At 41.1% G+C, this 18570-nt stretch overlaps 2 protein-coding genes across 3 annotated transcripts; one reads left to right on the top strand and one right to left on the bottom strand.

Moving 5' to 3' along the window:
* Window positions 1-248: 248 nt before the first annotated feature.
* Window positions 249-11611, top strand: LOC117261131 (uncharacterized). Of its 2 annotated transcripts, none has more exons than XM_033633380.2 (6): window positions 249-715; window positions 1056-1115; window positions 7538-7669; window positions 9189-9335; window positions 10976-11033; window positions 11133-11611. In XM_033633380.2, exons 1-6 carry the CDS (start codon window positions 551-553, stop codon window positions 11240-11242), a joined length of 672 nt encoding a protein of 223 aa, XP_033489271.1. In that variant the 5' UTR covers window positions 249-550; the 3' UTR covers window positions 11243-11611. The 2 variants fall into 2 exon arrangements, with proteins under 2 accessions (XP_033489271.1, XP_033489272.1); XM_033633381.2 differs by having other exon boundaries at window positions 11136-11611.
* A 1161-nt stretch (window positions 11612-12772) lies between these two features.
* Window positions 12773-17711, bottom strand: rab33ba (RAB33B, member RAS oncogene family a). Its single transcript, XM_033633379.2, has 2 exons — window positions 17194-17711; window positions 12773-15637 (listed from the first exon to the last, which is right to left on the bottom strand). Exons 1-2 carry the CDS (start codon window positions 17419-17421, stop codon window positions 15137-15139), a joined length of 729 nt encoding a protein of 242 aa, XP_033489270.1. The 5' UTR covers window positions 17422-17711; the 3' UTR covers window positions 12773-15136.
* Between the last annotated feature and the right edge of the window lie 859 nt (window positions 17712-18570).

The following is an 18570-nucleotide window of genomic DNA, read 5'->3' on the forward strand; positions in this document are numbered from 1 at the left end:
TTCTGGGTTCACGTGCTAATATTACAGGTAAGTATCCTGAAGTAACATGCTAACATCACACAGGCCAATGTAATGTAACCTATTCTACAGGTCATATAGAGCTAGAACAGGTTTAGAAGCAGAAATTGTTTAACTTTTTTGTTTGAGGGCACAAAACAATCCGTTGCCTAACGCAGGAGGAGGGGGCGGGGCCTGACAGCCTGAGAGTCAGCACCCTGGGCAGCAAAGTCCCTGTCAGTCACCACCTGCTGCTGGTCAGCCAGGTTAATGGATAAACTTGAGTGAGAGCAGCCCGCAGACCGGAAGATACACACCACTGGAGAGAGCTGCTGTGAGAAAGGCTTTCTGAAAAGAAAACAATGTTTTAGTTTTCAGAAACATTTGTCTCAGTTGTCACCACCCGGACTAATGTTTCTGACAAAGAAAACCCTCAAAACCACAGTGAGCATTGAGCTAACTTGAAGTTTCACCCACGAGCTGAACTTCACCGTTGGCCGTGGAGAGGGACGCACCGGTATCAGGGGACTTTCTAGCGGGTAAACACCTGGAAATGGACCGATACAGGTACTTCGTTTTCAACCAGAGGAGCGTGCTCGTTCTCGGTGTCCTCCAGGTGGCTTGTGCGGCTCTTTGTGTGGTGTGTGGCTTCATGGACGCTGTTTTCCGCAAGGATACCCCACTGAGTACCACCAGGACCCCGGTGTGGGGAGGACTGGTGAGACACACAAACTCTGCAGTCATAAGTGGTATCATGAGTTAGTGACAGCAGGTTTCACCTTCATGTGTAACAGTAAATCTGTAGAACATGTTTTACAGATGTTTAAGATCTATATTTATCTTTATCTGACAAAGGTTTGTTGATAAAGCAACATTTAATTTCCTGAATACTGAATGGAGTTTGGTGTGAACCTCATGTAGGAGATTATGGGATATACAGGAGCTTAGAACATTTTAGCTCTCATATCAATAACCTGCTGAAGCTGCTGACACTGGCCTTTGTCTGCCTGCTGCTTGTGTGTCAGTTCACTGAGGACATTAGTCTCACTTCCTTTTAGGTCATGGCCTCTCCAGGTGTGCTGGCGCTGTTTGCCTCCCAGAGGAAAAACTCAAGACTGGTAAGTGAGATGGTTTCTTCGACTCTTCTTGTCTCTATATGTGGGCTATTTTTCAAGGCAAGGTGAGTTTCTTTCCCAATGGCCTCTTTATGGTTTATGTTCCTTTGTGATTTGCAAGTTCTTTTTGATTTTTCATATATACATAATAGAACATAGAGCTGGGCGATATGGACAGAAATTCATATCTTGATATTTTCAGGCTGAATGGCGATACAAGATGTATATATTGGTGTTGTTTACGAAAAGGGCCACATGTTCATTTGCAAGTCAAAATCACATATGAGATGTCACAAGCACTTTACTGGAAACAGTTCCCCGTACAGCTGCACAACATGTAATGAAAAATGGTATAAAGTAAATAGCAGGACTGTACGTTAACTTTTTGCACATATCACTGGAACTATAGAGGTTTAAAGGTTTGTAGCACAGGACACAAAACAATAGCATGAGTATAAAAATATCAAGAAGGCTTAAAATGTAGTTTGACAAATTAAAAATCTTTGTGGGGGAAGTTTAAAAAGTCATTTTCCATGGCAAATTTTCAAATTAATCTAGTGCTGGAAAATGATTGAAATATTTTTGTTTATTTAGGTTAATAATCTTATTTATGCACACAGCATCGACAGAGAGGCAGAGGGAGGGAAAGAGCGAGAGACACTTTGTCCTCCTTATATACGTCTTGTATATGATACGTCTGTGTTGTCGCTGCATTTTATTAAACACATCTGTCGCCTGCATCCAGGCGCTGTCTCAGTGTCACACAATAGACTACAGCTACCAAGAAGAAAGGTGATGCGCTGTGATCCATCTCACACACAAACTAACACTCACCTGATAAAATCAGGCAGCTCTGTCTCCCACACATGTAGCACAGCGCTGTACTGCACGTGTGCTGCTGCTGCAGTCATTTCATTCACCTCACAGACTGATGTAGGGTAGGACCTGCAACATATAGACTGATGTCACATTGTAGACTAGTTAACAGACAGATTAAACAGTGTTTTAGTGCTGCTGGAGAACTTACGAGTGAGTGAGTGGGGCGGAGCTGTGCAGAGAGAATGAGAGAGGAGAGATGCACACAGGCATGGCTTTTCTGAAGAACAGCGTTATGTAACGCAACCTGACCTTATATCAGTATAAATGATACTGTCTTAATCTGTATCTTGCTTGAAATAGTCTTTATGCCACCCTTTCAGAACACTGCACCTGTAGTTGTTGTTAAAGACTTGATGACAAAGGATCGATCTTGCAGCCTTGCGGGATATTTTATTGTGGACACAACTTCCAACAATGAGACAGCCCTGTAGAGCAGTTCACCAAACATTTTTATACTCCTCCTCAGACAATCATCATACCTAACTTTCTGTGTGTGTGTGTGTGTGTGTGCGTGTGTGTGTGTGTGTGTGTGTGTGTGTGTGTGAGAGATTTCCTGCCATTTCCCAGAACTTGTTTCACCATCACAATATTCAACAATATTCAGGGGCGTCGTAGTAGGGGGGGAAAGTGGGATTGATAACCTAGGGTCGCAGTTGGGAGGGTAGAGGGCTTGAAAAGCATGCAATGATTGTTTTTGCAATTTTTTATTTCCCCTCTCAACACTTAAAGGTGCAAAATGGTTTAGTCCACCCCTGCAGTAGGATTTGTCCCTATAAACAGCTAGAGGCAAGTGAGTGACTACCATACCACTACCAGAGTAGGGTCTAGAGGTGACTGTCTGGTCCCTTTCAGGAAAAGTGTTTTTGGGCAGTTGGGCAGGTCAGTTTTTTCATATCGAGCGTCTCACTCATGGAACACGATACCAAGTGACATACGTGACTTATCAACCCTTACATCTTTCACTAAGCATCTAAAAATGTGGTTATTGGAGAATCAAAGCTGCAATCACAATGAATCGTAAAAGTCATTGGATATGCTGTATTGTCATGTGTACTGAGTGTAAATGATATTTGTATTGTTCTTTGTGTATCTGTTTAGTTGTCAGGGATGTTGCTGGTGACAAGCCAGTCTAGTGACCTTGTATGCTTACATACATTTATTATGTATGCAAATTCTGTGAAATAGTGCATACATAATTTTACCTATGTATGCTAACCTGTGCAATAACACCTGCACACACACATCTGTGTGTGCAGAATATGTGCAATAGGGCAACGTGCAATATACAACAGCACTTCAAAACTTAAGCACTTTAGCAATCTAGCACTTTAACACTTGATAATCCATATTCCTATGGTCACTTTATTCTGGTCTGTTATGAGTGACATGGTTTATTGTCTGTCTTAAAGGGCCAGTGTGTAATATATGGCATGGTTTATTGTCAATCTGAATCTGAATCTGAATATTCTACCCATTAATATGTTTATACAAGTGTATGATCGCTATAAAATAAAATTCGTTTGGTTTTCGTAGCCTTATAATTATGCTTTTATATATATACAGTACAGGCCAAAAGTTTGGACACACCTTCTCATTCAATGCGTTTTCTTTATTTTCATGACTATTTACATTGTAGATTCTCACTGAAGGCATCAAAACTATGAATGAACACATGTGGAGTTATGTACTTAACAAAAAAAGGTGAAATAACTGAAAACATGTTTTATATTCTAGTTTCTTCAAAATAGCCACCCTTTGCTCTGATTACTGCTTTGCACACTCTTGGCATTCTCTTGATGAGCTTCAAGAGGTAGTCACCTGAAATGGTTTCCACTTCACAGGTGTGCCTTATCAGGGTTAATTAGTGGAATTTCTTGCTTTATCATTGGGGTTGGGACCATCAGTTGTGTTGTGCAGAAGTCAGGTTAATACACAGCCGACAGCCCTATTGGACAACTGTTAAAATTCATATTATGGCAAGAACCAATCAGCTAACTAAAGAAAAACCAGTGGCCATCATTACTTTAAGAAATGAAGGTCAGTCAGTCCGGAAAATTGCAAAAACTTTAAATGTGTCCCCAAGTGGAGTCGCAAAAACCATCAAGCGCTACAAGGAAACTGGCACACATGAGGACCGACCCAGGAAAGGAAGACCAAGAGTCACGTCTGCTTCTGAGGATAAGTTCATCCGAGTCACCAGCCTCAGAAATCGCAAGTTAACAGCAGCTCAGATCAGAGACCAGATGAACAGAGTTCTAGCAGCAGACCCATCTCTAGAACAACTGTTAAGAGGAGACTGCGCGAATCAGGCCTTCATGGTCAAATAGCTGCTAGGAAACCACTGCTAAGGAGAGGCAACAAGCAGAAGAGATTTGTTTGGGCCAAGAAACACAAGGAATGGACATTAGACCAGTGGAAATCTGTGCTTTGGTCTGATGAGTCCAAATTTGAGATCTTTGGTTCCAACCGCCGTGTCTTTGTGAGACGCAGAAAAGGTGAACGGATGGATTCCACATGCCTGGTTCCCACTGTGAAGCATGGAGGAGGAGGTGTGATGGTGTGGGGGTGTTTTGCTGGTGACACTGTTGGGGATTTATTCAAAATTGAAGGCACACTGAACCAGCATGGCTACCACAGCATCCTGCAGCGACATGCCATCCCATCCGGTTTGCGTTTAGTTGGACGATCATTTATTTTTCAACAGGACAATGACCCCAAACACACCTCCAGGCTGTGTAAGGGCTATTTGACCAAGAAGGAGAGTGATGGAGTGCTGCGGCAGATGACCTGGCCTCCACAGTCACCGGACCTGAACCCAATCGAGATGGTTTGGGGTGAGCTGGACCGCAGAGTGAAGGCAAAGGGGCCAACAAGTGCTAAACACCTCTGGGAACTCCTTCAAGACTGTTGGAAAACCATTTCAGGTGACTACCTCTTGAAGCTCATGGAGAGAATGCCAAGAGTGTGCAAAGCAGTAATCAGAGCAAAGGGTGGCTGTTTTGAAGAAACTAGAATATAAAACATGTTTTCAGTTATTTCACCTTTTTTTGTTAAGTACATAACTCCACATGTGTTCATTCATAGTTTTGATGCCTTCAGTGAGAATCTACAATGTAAATAGTCATGAAAATAAAGAAAACGCATTGAATGAGAAGGTGTGTCCAAACTTTTGGCCTGTACTGTGTATGTATATATATATATATATATATATATATATATATATATATATATATATATATATATATATATATATATATATATATGTCAAGGGCCTTGCTTTAGAGAGGTCGCCATCTTGTGCCGCCATGTATGTACGGCAGACCGAGCGGACAATCCAGCCAGCCAGAGAACGCGTTTCGCGTGTATAAATGAACCAACGAAGACAGCGGAAGGAAGGAAGAAGGAGGAAGAAACAGCAGAGTGTTAGTAGTTCGTTGATAGAGAGTAGTGAAAAGTTTTTTTAGTTATAAAGTTTGCGAATGGACCACACTTACCACGCAACAGGAGAGAATGAACCCGAACCGTCATCTGCGAGGAAAAGAAGATGCAACTTCACTCCTTGTGATGCACTCTCTGCGGCGCTTTTCCTCATGATGATATATCTCCCCAACGATGGTAGCAGTAGCACCGAATCCCATTCTGTGCATTCAGCCTCTCTTCTCACCCGCTCAGCATCAAACACATGGAGTTCCTCATCTGTATGCTCCGGCTCAAACAGGTATGGCTCTGGGTCTGTGTCCGCTACAAGAAACTCTTCAAAATCGCGTTCAAAGTCGTCCATTGCAGCTACTATAGTCCGGAGATATTGCTAGGCTAAATAAACAGCTGAGCTCTGTTTACCGGCTACGCTGTCAGTCAGTGTGTTGGCTGGAGATTGGCGGAGCAGAGAGGGGAGGGGGGTCTGTCCCCACTTAGTATGGTAAACAAGTATGTGTGTAAAGTTATGAAGTGTGTCTGTTACGCCAGAAGAGTCAGAGTTTGGGATGGAGTGGAGTGTTACCAGAGTTTCTGGAGTGCTCAAATAAACTGGCCTTTTTCCCGAACGCTCCTCTGGTCTCCTGCTCGTGAGGGATTCATTACAATATCGTAACATGGTTTAGATTTCTAAATAAACATTCACCTCGTCGCTAGATAGACCTACTCCTGAAAAACTTGTGCGCAAGGCTTTTTGTCCCTACGAGGCCACCGTCATTTACCCGACGGGAGGGGTGAGCGAGTGAGTCCTGCAATCTAGAATTTGACCACTGATGTCACTGTTTCCAACGGTTTTCAACCCATTTTACATACTGGCCCTTTAATGTCATTGTATTTTTCACCTTTTATTGCTATTGTATCTCTGTTTTATTGAGTGTACATGAACATCAACCTGCCCAGGGACAAAGGATGGAAATTAGCCAATGGCTACAATCCCTACATATTTACATGCAAGTGTCTATTAATATGTACTGTCCCTGTTATTTAAAAAAAATAAATAAATTAAATTAAAAAAAATATGCTGCTGAAGCAACAACATACACTTTAATGTATTTCCCCAAGAAAAAAATAGAGGAACGGGGGAGACAGCAAATTGACTTTGTAAAAAAATCAAAATTCAAAAGGTGCGTGAGAGAGACGTGGATCAAGAGAGGAAGGGCGAGGGGCCCACAGACGCTGCTTTTGCATTGGGCATGGAACTTGCTGTTATGCTTCTGAGTATATTCCTACATGATATCATAGAAAATCTTATTTATTTACAAGAACTCTTTTTAGCGTGTCGATCTCTTACCTGTAATATTCCTCCTATGGGAACGTATGCATCAAGTCAAAAACACTAAATATGGCAGCGTTCTACCTCTGTGACACCAAAGTGGAGCCAAAAATATGCCCTTATCATGGAGTCCAAGGCTATAGGGAACATTTTTTAAAGGGAAACAGAATTTGACACTATAGCCCGACTGATACTGGATTTTAGAGGCCATTACCGATATCAGTGAGTTTAAAAAGTTTTCATCACTTGATCTGATATGACAGGCAGAATGGCGACCAGGCATAAGAGTCATGTTTGAAAGTATTTTGACAAAGTAAATAAAATAAAAGTGCTATGCAAGCTATGTTAGGTTAAACTTGCGTATCATAGCTAATATTTAATTTTGCTTTGGTGTTCATTTTAGACCTTATTATCATGTTAGATTTATTTATTTATTTATTTTGCGAGTACTTTATACTGATAATTTAATATTTGCTTTAAAGGCCCATCCTTAGAGATTACTCCTCTTGGCCCCTATCCCCCTTTTGAGGTTACAACCCAAACTCCCAAGTGTCCCTAAATAAACCCAATGTTCTGGGACAAATTAAATCAGAACAGTGACTCACAAGATATTATTTAGTCAGTATTATAAATAGTTAGATGGAGGCTAAACCACAGATTGAACCTTTGCCCTTTTTATATTTGACGTTTTTTTATATGCCAGTCAGACAAATAGGGTTCTCTGTCTCCCTCTCTGTCTCTTACTTACACATACAGAGTGTCATTTTCTTGTCTTGAGCTTGTCGTCCTGTCCCTGCAGGTGAGTGTGATGGTGGTAGCAGCAGGACTCTCCTGCGTGGCGGCAGTGTTTATATCAGGTTACTCCTGTCTGACACTTACCTACGGTGAAGAGGATGAAGATGTCTTCCACCACCACGACAGTCCTCAAGTGGTAACCACCACACACATGCAAACACATACACACACACACACACGAATACACACGCATGTGTTGATGCACTACCACAAAAGATTTCCTTTAAGTGATACCCACTGTTTATTTGGTGAATGATGATTACCTTCCTCACAGCAGACCTGGTTAACACGTGTGTAATAAGTGAAATTAATAGTGTTCAGGCACTGGTATTGAATGGAGCCTGTGTTAATGTTATTAGATTTTCTTGCTGTGACAAGTCAAAATGCTCTAAGAAAGTTTTTTTTTCTTTTATTGTCAAAGGTAGTGATTCAGCTTGATAGTCACTGTGAAGACCACAGTTCAGTTAATTGTTGAGGTGTAAGGAGTCCACAGCAGAACGACATTGCATTACCCATGTGTCTTTAATGAGGGAGTTTAAATGGAGTTGAGTTTAAATCAGGAAATAAATTAAATAACTATATTTTTTCTATTTTTGACATAGGTGCTTCTAATTTCTCATCAGTGTTATTACATTGTTAACGTGGCAAACAAATTTAATACACATAATGTCTTCATCGACTCTGGAGGAGCTTTGTCGAGTCTGAGAAAATAACCCTGATGATGTCATCAGGGTTATCTCAGTATAGATTAACTACAGAAAGCCTGCGCTACAAACTGGGGGTATGGAGGTTTAAATACAGGTGTTTCTCAGGATCAGAGATTCTGATGAAAGACACTTTCAAATTGCATTATGGGAAGGGATCTAGCATTAGTGGAACTCAACCCACATTAGAGATAAAGATATCAGTCTGTGCTCTTTCCATTTAAGCCATTATTTTTAAAAATCAGTCTCTTGCAAGTCCTTAAGCTTTATGAAAGAGCAATGCTAAAATGCTTAAAGGAAATGGCCACTTTAGAATGAAAATACAGACAGTACTTACTGACCCTCATGCCGACAAGAAGTCCACTGTAGTTTTTTAATCCACAAAACTTGTTCGGGGTATTGGAGGATAACAGCTACACTTGAAGTGCATGGAACCCACGTCCAAAATCATTTTGAAATGACAGGCGTGCTGTGTTTACATGGCAACTTGTGTGAGACTCGAGAATGTTCAGAGACATTTTGTTCTCGAGTCTCGCGAGTTGCAGGCTAACTGACCACAGTGAGAAATTATGCTCTAAAAGTGGAGTAAATTATGTCTTTCCAAGTCAATTTTGCATGCTGCCGCTTCAGGGCACTTGGATTATGACGGACGAGCCGTTCTGACGTTGTTGAAATGCATTAGCAGAGTTTTATTACATTTTCAAAATGATTTTGGACGTGGGTTCCATGCACTTCAAGTGTATGGAATAATCCAGCTACCTGTTATCCTCCAATACTCCGAACAAGTTTTGTGGATTAAAAAACTACACTGGACTTCTTGTCGGCATGAGGGTCAATAAGTACTGTCTGTATTTTCATTCTAAAGTGGCCAAGACTGAAATCTGTGTGCGACAACATCACTGCTATGCCTACGTAATACAGGATCCATCCATTCTTTGTCTCTCTGCTCAGACGTTTGTGCTTCATCGGATGGTGAAAGGGGCCAACGCCACCATACTGCTGACCTGCACCATCGGCCTGGTTCTCTCTTCTCTCATCGCCTATGTGGGCTGCCGTAGTCTTCCCAGCTGTGGCTGCTACGATGCCAGAACGGGATTGGTAAGGAAGAAGACAGTCACCACAAATAGCTTTAAAATGACAAAAAAAAAAATCAAATTTTTCACTTTTGATGTACTGTATCAACCCTTTGCTAAAGCCTGCTTCTCCCAGTTACTGTTGCTGCCCATCAAACTTTCTGCTCTCCGAGGCACACATGTCATTTCCACTGATAATGGTGGCAGATATACTGCAAAAAAATCTTAGTAATTTTGAAACAATGGAGTCTTGATTTCAGACAGAGGTAGAAAAAGCAGCTTTTCATTTCTAGCCAGCGACTGTTGGTTTTATCTGCTGAAATTTAAATTGTCACTGGCGGCTTGCATCAGCTGTAGCTAGCTGACTAATTAAGCTAATATTAGCTCTATGAGTTAGTTGTACACTGTTGCCAGCTTCGTCATGTTAAAACTACAATCCTCAACATACACACACGATGGCTACATATATGTTATTGTGGTAAAGCTGCATGACTCAAAAACAGAGTAGCAATCAGAATCAGAAAAAGATTTAATACTATGTAGGTTTTTCCCTTACAAGGAATTTGCATTGGCGTTTGGTGCATACAGTAAATGTAATAAGGGGAAATAAAACACGATAAAAAACAATAACATTTTTGTACTTGCAGTACAGAGCTAGTTAGCCAACCATCCTCTCTTGGATGAGGTTTCTTCTAACGCGATCTGTAACCCCACAAAATAATTTAGTTTGCTGATGATGTGCTGCTTGGCCTTTGAAGTAACACTACATTAGCATTAGGCCAGCCGTGCCTACTAATGTTAAGCTAGGATAGGACAGTTGCTGTTTAGAGAAAGGGTTTAGCAGAGAGTCAAAAGAGTGCTTCAGGTATGAGTCCGAAAACCTGGAAATGAGTTTTAGCAGTTCCGGTTCCTTTGTCTTGAGGTCTTTAGATTTTTGGTTAGATGCCTAAAATAAGGTCTGTGGTTAACACAAGCTCAAGAGACTTGCGCGTTTTTTCCTAAACATAAACTACGTCAGTAAATACCTGACTTGTGAATTTTGAAGATGTTAGGTCTTAAAGAAGGCGGTTGCTAGCAAGTGGCTAAATGAGACTACAGAACGCCATCATGCTGAACATAGCTTTCCAGTCTTGTTTTGGTGGTGATGTTAGGTCATGTGACCATAGTGTAGTTTGTTTAAAGCCTAATGTTAGCTTTTTATTTTCAGCAGTTTCATTTAGGCTTCAGGAATCATAAAAGTGGTGTCAATTTGTAAAGATTATCTTGCTGAACAAATCATAATAAGTATCATAAACATTTGTTTACCACAGAGCTTATTTTCTGCAATAATCCAAAATGGAAAAATCCTTAAGGCTTTCTGAAGAGAGACCAGGGGGGCGCTAACTTCTGCGTTTGCCTAAAGAAAAACATCCTCCCTTGAGCCCTCTATAGTAATCGTGTCAGACTGTGTACTTCAAACATCATAATCACAAAGATACCTCTATTCAGGCCATAATATTGTTTTGTGAATATTGCTTTCCAATAAGAAACTCCACTTCAGTGGTCTTATTAGTACTGCTTTGCCTCCACTTGAATAAATCCTGTTGATTCTCTTGTGAACAGGCCTTTTTCCTTTTTCCAAGGATGTGATGTTTTTTTATCTTGTGTGTGTTTGTGTGTGTGCAGGAAACACTGGTTCCTCAGTGTGACCCTGGGGACACTGAGATGGTTTGTACATGGCAAGGTAAGAACTAATGTTGTCTATAAACTAATACTTGCCCATAGCTCCTGCTGGTATTCATGTGTTTGGCAGTCCTGTGATGTAGTTCTCGTCTGTGTCCAGCAGGAGGTGATGACAGGCTTTTCAACTCTCCTGCTCAGTCCACTGAGCGGAGCACCACTGAAGAAGAGGAGGGTCCTTCCAAACTGCCTCCGTACAGCAGACTGACCTGACACACATTAGAGAGACTGGTCCTAAACAGAGATATGGATGATATTTCGTTGAAGTTGTGCCAATACATTTCTTATTTTTTGTGGATGGATGGAGGGACGAGACTCAACTGAAGACATCAGATTGGAATGTTGTAAAGAGATATTTTGGGGAGAGATGAGTCGTCTGTGCTCTTGATTAGACCATGAACTTTAGACTGTCTTTATTTCCTCTTTGACCAAAGATTTCTGTAGCCAAAGAAGTTGAATATCTGTATATGTAACATGTCAGAAATGAAATGCATTATTACCTGTATGCTGTGTAAAAGTGAGCTATGTTCCCAGTAAGACGTTATATGTGTATTTAATAAATAAAACCTGACTGTGCTGTTTTGAGCATTGTGTTTTTAAAGAGACATGACTCCATGTTGAAATGTTCAGGGTCATTTATTGCAAGGTTACACATGACAAAACCATTGCAACTACTTGTCCCCAGTAGTTTCATTCATTAGTCACTTTGTGATTTGATACCATTCTGCAATTTAGATTTTTCTTTCTGAGCATTTGCAATGAGAGATACAGTAGCATTATCTGTTGTTCATGGCTGTAGTGAAGAAAAGGCAGAGGACGTTATATTAGGGCCTGATGTGAAGGTGGGGGGGGGGGGGGTTATCAAAAACAAAGGACACTTGAAGAACAGAAGAAAGCAGCAACCGAATCTGAAACAATAAAACACCCACATGATGTCTTCCACTGTTGTCACATCAGTGATGAGCCACAAAGATGCAGCTAGCACAGCCTGTGTCTGTTTTCCTTCCCATCTGCGTGCATAGCCTCTGAACAGTGAGTCCTGAGAAAAGGCCGTTTGGTTTGACAGATAAACATCAATGTACAGCGTGATCAGCAGAGGAGCCACAGGACCAGCTGGGGCCGCAACAAACATCCAAAACCACTAAGACACAAAGCTTCAAACTATCATGGTATCATGGCTTATCAAACAGTGTGTTCTTTTATCATACAGTGGTGTTTGCAACATGCTGACTATTGTATCACAAGCTTACATACAGGATAAGTAGTGGGTATAGGCGTCCATGTACATGTAGAGGTGCACACTACAAAGTCTTACACACTGAGAGGTATGTGTTTTCACTGTTTGATTCACTGGCTAGCCTACACAGTACTAGTGCTCAACAATCTGGCTATTTTGGAGTCTTTCATATGCAGAAGAGGGAACAGGCAAACACAACTAACAAAGGCAATTCTTGCTAAATTTCTAACATCTTCCCTTTCCATCCTGTATCATTAAACTCCCGGTGACATCGTCCCATCACTGAGTTCAAGAACAGGTTCATAATGTGTAGCAGACCTGTTTAACAGATGGGATTCAAAGGATTCGCCTTAAAGGTTCATTTATACTCCCATTACGTATGAAAATAGACATTCATGCATCCTTTATGTTGACATGGATACATCCACTAGAGGACAGAACAAATCTATTTAGCTAATGTTAGCCAGCTTGCTAATAAATACTATGACATTTGTTTATTGGTACAGTTTCTTCTTTTCCTGTTTCCTGACTCACTGCCAGCCAGGTGCCATCTCTCATGTGGGGCAGCTTGTATATTTTTTGACCAGTATCATACTACTGATTAAATACGATAACAATCAGTATCTCCTCCACACGTATCCCTTTGCTAATGGTTGAGGCTTCAACTTCACCAAAGTTCGCCAAAGTTGAACTCCATGTGATGCTAGGACGCAAATTTGCTTTGCCATCGGAAGCGAATGTTTTACCCATCCCTTCACCTGTATTAATTGGAAGGGAACGATAGCCAAGTATTTGCCAGTGTTAAGACTACGGACAAAAGGCTCTGTCCGTGTCTGTATACCGTATAACATGAAGCATAAATTAACCTTTTCCATTAAATGACAACATCACATGCTGCCAGTCTGCAGAGTGTTAGCTTAGGTGCTGCATGCTAACAAACTGAGTTTGACAAAAGGTGCTATCCCTCAAAAACAGGTGCCTCTACCTGTGGTAACTTTTTTTGGCTACTTGCGGGCAGTAGAAACAAGCTGTGAACAAAACCTTATGGAGCTGGAGAGCTTACTGTTAATATGCCTGCCAAGCAGGGCTAGCACTACAGACACACAGCTCTCAGAGTAATCACATGGACCTGACCTGACTGGACCAACCACATTGAATAGTTTAGTAAACATTGATTCGCTTGAATCCTAACTTCAAATAAATATCAAAAAGACAGTGACTGAGTATTCCCTTTTGATTCCAAGTACGCAAGTGTGAAAATCTAGATGTGATTACTTAATGTTTTTCCCCAATGTTGTTCTTCAGCAGTATGAAAGATTAATATTTCTTACACCTAATACTTTTCCTTAATCGACTCTGAAATTAAGTGACCTTGCCAAGCATATGATACAAACAGAACATTATTACAAAATGAATTCCACATTTCTTTTAAAGGTTTTCGGTCTTTGGATTTAAAGAAACAGACTTAAAGGTACCCTGTGGAGTTTGTTAACAATAGTAGCAGCCAATATGTTTTTATGAGCACTTTGCTAGCATGTGCACGCTGCTGATGCAAAACACACCTTTGCAAGATTAATGATTTAAATAAATGATTGAAAGTTGTTGGTGATATTGCGATTAATTTAGCAGTTTATTTGCTAGATAGATAGTTTCAAAGTTTTTAAAACAGTGATACTCAACATACTGCCTGCGAGTTATAGGCGGCAGGTGGCCAGCCGACCATTTTCTATTTTACAATGAAAATAAACTGGTTCACAGTGGGAATTTGTTTGTACGTTGAATTTAAATAAAGTGTCAGAGTGCATAAAAAAGCACCGCAATAGAGCTTGCTTATTAAAATGGAATGCCAAGAGAGGATCCCCTGGACCCCGACATAGGCGCGGGCCAAGCCCTGAATGCCCTCAAATCTTAGAAACGCCCCTGCATACACCTGCACAGGGCTGCTGTGGCTTTATTTGCCTCTTGGCAAAGATCATTGAGGACAGCAAATGTCGAATATAGTTGTCGAAAGACTTTATATACTGATGAATATGATTAATATTTGTTTATTGACTGGCCCCTGGCCTCCTGTCATTTCGCAAAAGTATCCTCCAGACAAAGCAAGTTGAGTATCCCCGATTTAAAACATTGACTGTGAAAGTATTTTTTGAACACGGAAATGCATTCAACAAGTTTGTTAGGCTTCAAAAATACACATAATGTGTTTTGATGAGAAACACTGAATGTAAACATGAAAACTCAGCAGGGCACCTTTAATGACACAGCTGAATTAAAACAGAATATACTGTTTTATATTATAAAGTCTGTTATTATGTCCACCATCAGTCTGCATGAAGAAATGAGTCTGCTTTCCAATAACACCATACTAAAGCTGTAAAGAACGACATTTCTATGGCATTTCCCTCCTCAGAATCCCTTATTTATTAATGCCACTGTGTCTCTGTGTTTTCTGTGGACACAGAGCACATGAAGAGAAGTGAACTGAAACTTCAGAAGTGTAGAATCAGGACTTAAATTATTATCGAACAGGAAGAAGTGATTTAGAATCTGGAATTTGGCCCCTTGTTCAGGATCATTTCTGTGAACCAATGCCAGATATTGGCATTCAAAAACAACAGTCATACTGCAAATACTACCCCAAAACCATTGAAAGTCATATATAAAGTTAAGCACAGGCATTGGAAAAAAATGTTTCCTCTTCTAATGGAGAATTTGTTAATGTGTTTGTGCTGATTGTGAAGCCATTTTGCTGGATCCACTCTCCCTTTCCAGACCTTCACTCCTTTCTCGGCTCCTCCCGTCTTTAATCTCTTGGATCTTGTGCAGCCACGAGCTGAAGTCTTCTTCCTCTTCACTGCTGTTTTTCTCCCTCAGCAGCTGCTGCAGCCCCAGCTCCTGGTCCGATCTCCCCCATCATCCCTCCTCCCGCTCAGGTTGATGGTACCCCCTGATCCCCCAGGTGGCTGGCTCAGTACCAGAGGCTTCTGAGACTTCAGCTTGTGGGCAACCGTCATAAAAATAGCCTCAACGTGGTCACTGTTTCCTCCACCAGAGTTTCCCTCTCCCTGGCTGCTTGGGTTCTTTGCAGACGTCTCAAACAGAGGCATAGAGTGGGCATCCGCAAACTGTTGAGCCACATCTGTGCTCACTTGCACAGAGTCTTGAAGGTCACACTTGTTTCCAACCAGGATTCTGGGTACCTCTGTGCCCAGTGCGTGCTGCTTGCACTCCTCAATCCAGGCTGGGAGGCTGCGGAAGCTGGCAGCATTGGTGACATCATAGACGAAGACAACAGCGTGAACGTTGCGGTAGTAGTGCTGCACCATGGACTTCCTGAAGCGCTCCTGACCTGCAGTGTCCCACAGCTGGATCTGCAGAGGGACAGTGTGGAAATGGATCAGCAGAAATGGATCAAATCCTATTAGAAGACCCAACCAGCAATTAAAGGGACAGTCCACCCCAAAATCAAAAATACACATTTTCCTTCTTACCTGTAGTACTATTTATCAGTCTTGGTTGTTTTGGTGTGAGTTGCTGAGTGTTGGAGAGATCAGCTGTAGAGATGTCCACTTTCTCTCTAATATAATGGAACTAGATGGCACTCAGCGTGTGATAGTCAAAGTGCCAAAAAACACATGTAAAAAACTCAACAGCAATGTCTCTTTTCAAAAATCATGACCCGGTTACTGAAGATAATCCACAGACCTTGTTGTGAGCAGTTTCATGTAGGAACTATTTTCTTTCTGCTGAACTACGCCCACCAACTGTATCACTGCACACAAGGAAGCGTGCATCTGCTGCTAACTAACCTAGCACCACTAAGCTAGCTAATGTTACAGCTCGGCCCAGGAGAACACCATTAGTATGGCTGGCAGGTGTAATTTGGTGCAAGAAAATAGTTCCTGCATGAAACTGCTCACAACAAGGTCTGTGGATTATCTCTAATAACTGGGTCATGATTTCTGGAAAGAGACGTAGCTATTGAGAGTTTTTCAAATGTATTTTTGTTTATTTAGTGATTTGGTGCTTTGAGCACCACAAGCCGAGTGCCATCTAATTCCATTATATTGGAAAGGAGGCAGACATCTCAGACAGCACTACAAGTAAGAGGAAAAATGTGCATTTTTGACTTTGGGGGTGAACTGTCTCTTTAATTAATTCTAATAGCAAGTATTGTGTGTGTCCAAACTTGATTTATCTTTTTGCTTTGTGCCATGACACACACTGTTGCATTGAGTGACAACACATTGTTGGTTTTGATCTTTTTCATGACATAACTAAGCAAACTTCAAACCAAACTCCATTCAAAAGTGTGGAAATTTAAAGGTACACTGTGAAGGGTTTTTCTAGAAAGACCATGTATCAACTGACACAAAAGTAATCCCTCTCAATCACCACTTACAGCCTATTAGAGATGTGTAGGGGTATATTTATCTACAGAGACCCTGCCTTCTGCCTGTATTATCTACTTATTTATCTGTGTTCGGGATGTTCCTGGGCACAGCCTGGAAAGGTAGTGACCAGGCAGAAGCAGTTTGCCCTAAAGCCAGTGATCAGTGAACCAGAAGGAGAAATGTAGGTAGGAAAGTGAATGAGTAGCACTTGTCCATCCTTGATATATTACCATTGACATGCCCTTGAGCAAGGCACTTAACCCTCTACTGCCGCAATGGAACCAGTCAGTGGCCCACAAGTGTGACTGTTGATAGACAGATCCTTGTACTGACTGTGAGGCAACATCTAACATTGCATGTAAGTGTTTTGCTTTATTGTTTCATTATGTTTCTATGACGTTACCTGCCTTTGCTCTCCGCCCCTACAGTGTTTGCATGACTGTGTTCTCTCTATCAGAACAGGCAAGACATCCTCAGGCACAAGATCTGCATTATCATTACAGAGATTTTCTGATAGTAACCTCAGTGCCCACCTTGATTTTCTCGCCGTCAATCTCGACCAGCCTCTCCCTGAAGTCCACCCCGATCGTGGCCTCAGTCTTCTCGGGGAACTTCCCGGCACAGAAGCGGTAGGTGAGGCAGGTCTTCCCGACACCAGAGTCCCCGATCACGATGATCTTAAAGATGCGGGTCCTCGGCGGCGGAAGAGTCGAGCTCGTCAGAGAGCCGGAAAATTCAACCGAAGACCCGCTCTCCGCCATATCTGACCGACAGACAGGCTGATGATCAGCAGAGAAAGCCTTCAACAGCAGCCGCTCCTGCACGAGCTGTCCGTCAACCCACTGCTGCTGCTCTCACGAGAACAGCTACCGCTCTTTGTCAAAATTCAAAGGCGTGCGTGAAGACATTTATTCAACGTTCAGATATTGTCACTATACAAACAGTACATTTATCTAAGTCTTAATTTATCCCAGTAAACACACCCGGTCCTCAGCTGTGAGGGAGCCACGTACATGTTGTTCGAGGAAGTCTTTTCTCGCGAGATTCAGTTGTGCTGTGTTCAATGTCCCGTGGGAAAGAATGTAAAGTCGAAATTCATACAAGAAACCGTTTCTTTTAACATTTAATCGCTAGACTGGATATTCATTGCTGATATCTGCAACATAATTTTGCCTAGTCAAAACTCTTATTCAAGATATCTGTAATTAGATTTTGACTAGTCAAAACTCTAATTACAGATATCTGTAATTCAGTTTTGACTAGTAAGATTCAAACTATTTTTGCCATTCATGTGTATGGGGTTTGTCATTATAGATATCTCCAATGTAGTTGCGGATATCTACAATTGTTATTTCGGATATCTGCAACTGAATTGTAGATATCTGTAATTCCACTTTGAGATATCTACAATTTAATTTTGACTAGTCATAATTCAAGTTCAAGATATCTTTATCATCAATTGAAGATATCTACATGGTCCTTTCTAGATATCTTGAATTGAGTTTCAGATAGTCAGAATGACGTTGTAGATATCTTGAATTCGAATTATGACTAGTCAAAATGACATTGTAGATATCTGTAACTGAATTATGACTAGTCAAAATGACGTTGTAGATATCCGCAACTGAATTATGACTAGTCAAAATGACGTTGTAGATATCTACAACTGAATTATGACTAGTCAAAATGACGTTATAGATATCCGCAACTGAATTATGACTAGTCAAAATGACGTTGTAGATATCCGCAATTGAATTATTACTAGTCAAAATGACGTTGTAGATATCTCAAACTGGAATTATAGATAGTCATAATGTAATTGTAGATATCTATAATGACAAACCCCATACACATGAATGGCAAAAATAGTTTGAATCTTACTAGTCAAAACTGAATTACAGATATCTGTA

The sequence above is a fragment of the Epinephelus lanceolatus genome, chromosome 7 (assembly GCF_041903045.1).
Source record: "Epinephelus lanceolatus isolate andai-2023 chromosome 7, ASM4190304v1, whole genome shotgun sequence".
NCBI lineage: Eukaryota > Metazoa > Chordata > Actinopteri > Perciformes > Serranidae > Epinephelus > Epinephelus lanceolatus.

Coding starts and splice junctions, on each gene's coding strand:
- LOC117261131 (XM_033633380.2), top strand. CDS start 551: ATGGACCGATACAGGTACTTCGTTTTCAACCAGAGGAGCGTGCTCGTT. Junction 7,670..9,188: donor ACCACGACAGTCCTCAAGTG/GTAACCACCACA, acceptor CTCTCTGCTCAG/ACGTTTGTGCTTCATCGGAT. Junction 9,336..10,975: donor ACGATGCCAGAACGGGATTG/GTAAGGAAGAAG, acceptor GTGTGTGTGCAG/GAAACACTGGTTCCTCAGTG.
- rab33ba (XM_033633379.2), bottom strand. CDS start 17,421: ATGGCGGAGAGCGGGTCTTCGGTTGAATTTTCCGGCTCTCTGACGAGC. Junction 15,638..17,193: donor TTGACGGCGAGAAAATCAAG/GTGGGCACTGAG, acceptor GTCCCTCTGCAG/ATCCAGCTGTGGGACACTGC.